The sequence below is a fragment of the Oryzias melastigma genome, linkage group LG10 (genome assembly GCF_002922805.2).
Source record: "Oryzias melastigma strain HK-1 linkage group LG10, ASM292280v2, whole genome shotgun sequence".
Taxonomy (NCBI): domain Eukaryota; kingdom Metazoa; phylum Chordata; class Actinopteri; order Beloniformes; family Adrianichthyidae; genus Oryzias; species Oryzias melastigma.
In genome coordinates, this window is record NC_050521.1 from 22,024,295 (window position 1) to 22,026,517 (window position 2,223).

Consider the following 2,223-nt stretch of genomic DNA (forward strand, 5'->3'; position numbering starts at 1 on the left):
CGTCAAATTCATGACTCGAGTCTGACTCGAGTCCAAGTCATGTGACTCGAGTCCCCACCTCTGCCAAACAGTACTTCAGATATTTGGCAGGAGCGAGGAGGGAGGGGAGAAATGGACGCCGTAACAGCACAGAGCACCTTTTCGGTTGGAACGTCCTCATCGTGCTGTCAAGAGTCACAAGAGCCCTTGTTGTATGTAATTACTAATGACTACACTGTTTTGCTTTTTTTTTTTTGCTTAAAAAACATTGGGGTTGACATCCTGAGATGAGAACATGCGTCACATACACAATACTCAGTAGGGCGGGCCAGAAGACTCCGCCTCCTTCAAGAAACACACTGAAAACAAAACATCTGCACATCAACACGTCTACTTTTCCTACTCTAACTATCTTCAACGTTTGGCAAACTGCATTTTCATCCGAGCAAATTATTTTGTACAGAGTTTTCAGTGATTTAAGAAAAAAAAAAAAAAAATTCTAAAGGCTGATTTTGAAAATACAAAACATCAACTCCTCCACTGCTGTGTGCTTATTTACATACAAATCATCGCTGGAATGCAATTCTGATTTCCGTCCGCCAGACTCTCAGATAAACAGGTGATGGGAATAGCAGTAATGAAAATAATAAGAGCGCCGCCTCAGGAGCCGGATGTCTACACCACGTCACACTGACAGGCACAAACACAGAGGTGGGAGGGGCAGCATCCATCCATCCATCCATCCATCCGTCTGGTGGAGGAGAAAACCAAACAAGACGTTTTAATCTCATTTTTTGCTGAAAGAAATGCTTTTTGTGACCTGTTAACTCACTTTGTGGTTGTTGACTGGACTTAAGCTTCATTCTCTATGGTCATTCCAGGGTTAGTGGCACCTGAGCAAAAACAGAAAATAAAATATGTTTATAAAAACCAAAAACAGCATAAAACCTGAAGGTGAGGATGGAAACAGTATGTTTATTTTCAAAGATTAAAAAAACATATTTTTAAAAAAGATCTTGTTGAACCAATTTCAATAGTAAAATGATTTCTGGAATGTTCTCTGTAAAAAATATTACTTTTAAATATAATTATTTGCCATGCATATAATAAAACTTAATATTTAATGGATTCAATGTGTCCCATCATTTATGAATAAGTGCAGATATATACTCATGATTAAATAAAATTATGATGACATAATTTAAATGGGATGCATGCATGAATTTCATTTTTTTTACTTTTATTTTTTAATTTTTGAATCAATTTACCAGTAGTCATCCAACATTTGTATGTATGTATTGCTTTTATTTATCAATCTTGTTTGTCTTCATTGGTGTTTTTTGTTTAGTTTTACTCAAAATTAACCGATTCTAACACAAATCAACATTTTTCTGCATTGATTTGCATTTGCTTCCTTTTTTTTCATATTTTTGCTCATATATTTTAATGATCTATATTTCTTTTTACCAGTGCCATTTATCATTTTGTCTTGCATTATGTATTTCTTTTGCAAAGGTAATACTGAACGTGTTAAAAGAAGAAAAAAAAGCTCTGCATAAATCAAGATGAACTCAGTTACCTTTCCTTTCCTTGTCTGCTGCACTTTCAGTCTCTGACCAGGAGGGGGTGCTGGTGAGCAGCCTGCTCTGGCTCTCTCTCAGCGGTTTGGACGGGAACTGATGGCGGCCCTCTGCTGCACTGAAATGACCCAAACAGAAACGCTCACAAACGTCACTTAGAAGGTCAAATGTGACCTTAATGATTATAAATGAATGATTTGAGAGGATCAGAACCGCTGTTGCTCACCTCTTGCTGGCTGAGTTGGAGCCTGTGGGCGACTCGGGGTCCATGTTTACCAGGCAGGTTGGGAATGAGCAGCCATCACCTAAACTATAGAACCATAAAAAAAAGTATTGTTTTATTTAGTCAGTTAATATGACCACAAAAATCTAATTTCTGAGAATGATCAGATCTGACACTTTTAAAATCTGATTTGGACATATAATAGGACATTTTCAGCTAAAAATGTAAATATTTCTTTATTTAAATTGTTGTGAATCAGGAGCAAGTGACAAGATGACATCTGTGATGAAGGAAATACACTGGACATGCACTACCAGACAAATAGATCCATGTACGTTTTCTTTCTCCTCATCTTAGTAACATGTTAGATAAATATTCTCAGAGCTCTTTAAGCCCCGTTGATAATGATCAGTTTGTCAGTGATACCATGCAAGCCCTCAG

General features: G+C 37.1%; 1 protein-coding gene across 3 annotated transcripts in view; it reads right to left on the reverse strand.

The window, feature by feature from the left end:
* Window positions 1–223: 223 nt before the first annotated feature.
* The window catches only part of zdhhc2 (zinc finger DHHC-type palmitoyltransferase 2), a 16,992-nt gene continuing 14,992 nt past the window's right edge, over window positions 224–2,223 (reverse strand). For all 3 annotated transcript variants that reach the window (XM_024283447.2, XM_024283445.2, XM_024283446.2), the window contains 4 exons: window positions 1,786–1,869; window positions 1,559–1,677; window positions 812–872; window positions 224–730 (listed from right to left, as the gene is read on the reverse strand). In XM_024283447.2, coding sequence (XP_024139215.1) covers window positions 832–872; window positions 1,559–1,677; window positions 1,786–1,869 — 244 coding nt within the window. In that variant the 3' untranslated portion in view covers window positions 224–730; window positions 812–831. The remainder of the gene's footprint in view (window positions 731–811; window positions 873–1,558; window positions 1,678–1,785; window positions 1,870–2,223) is intronic.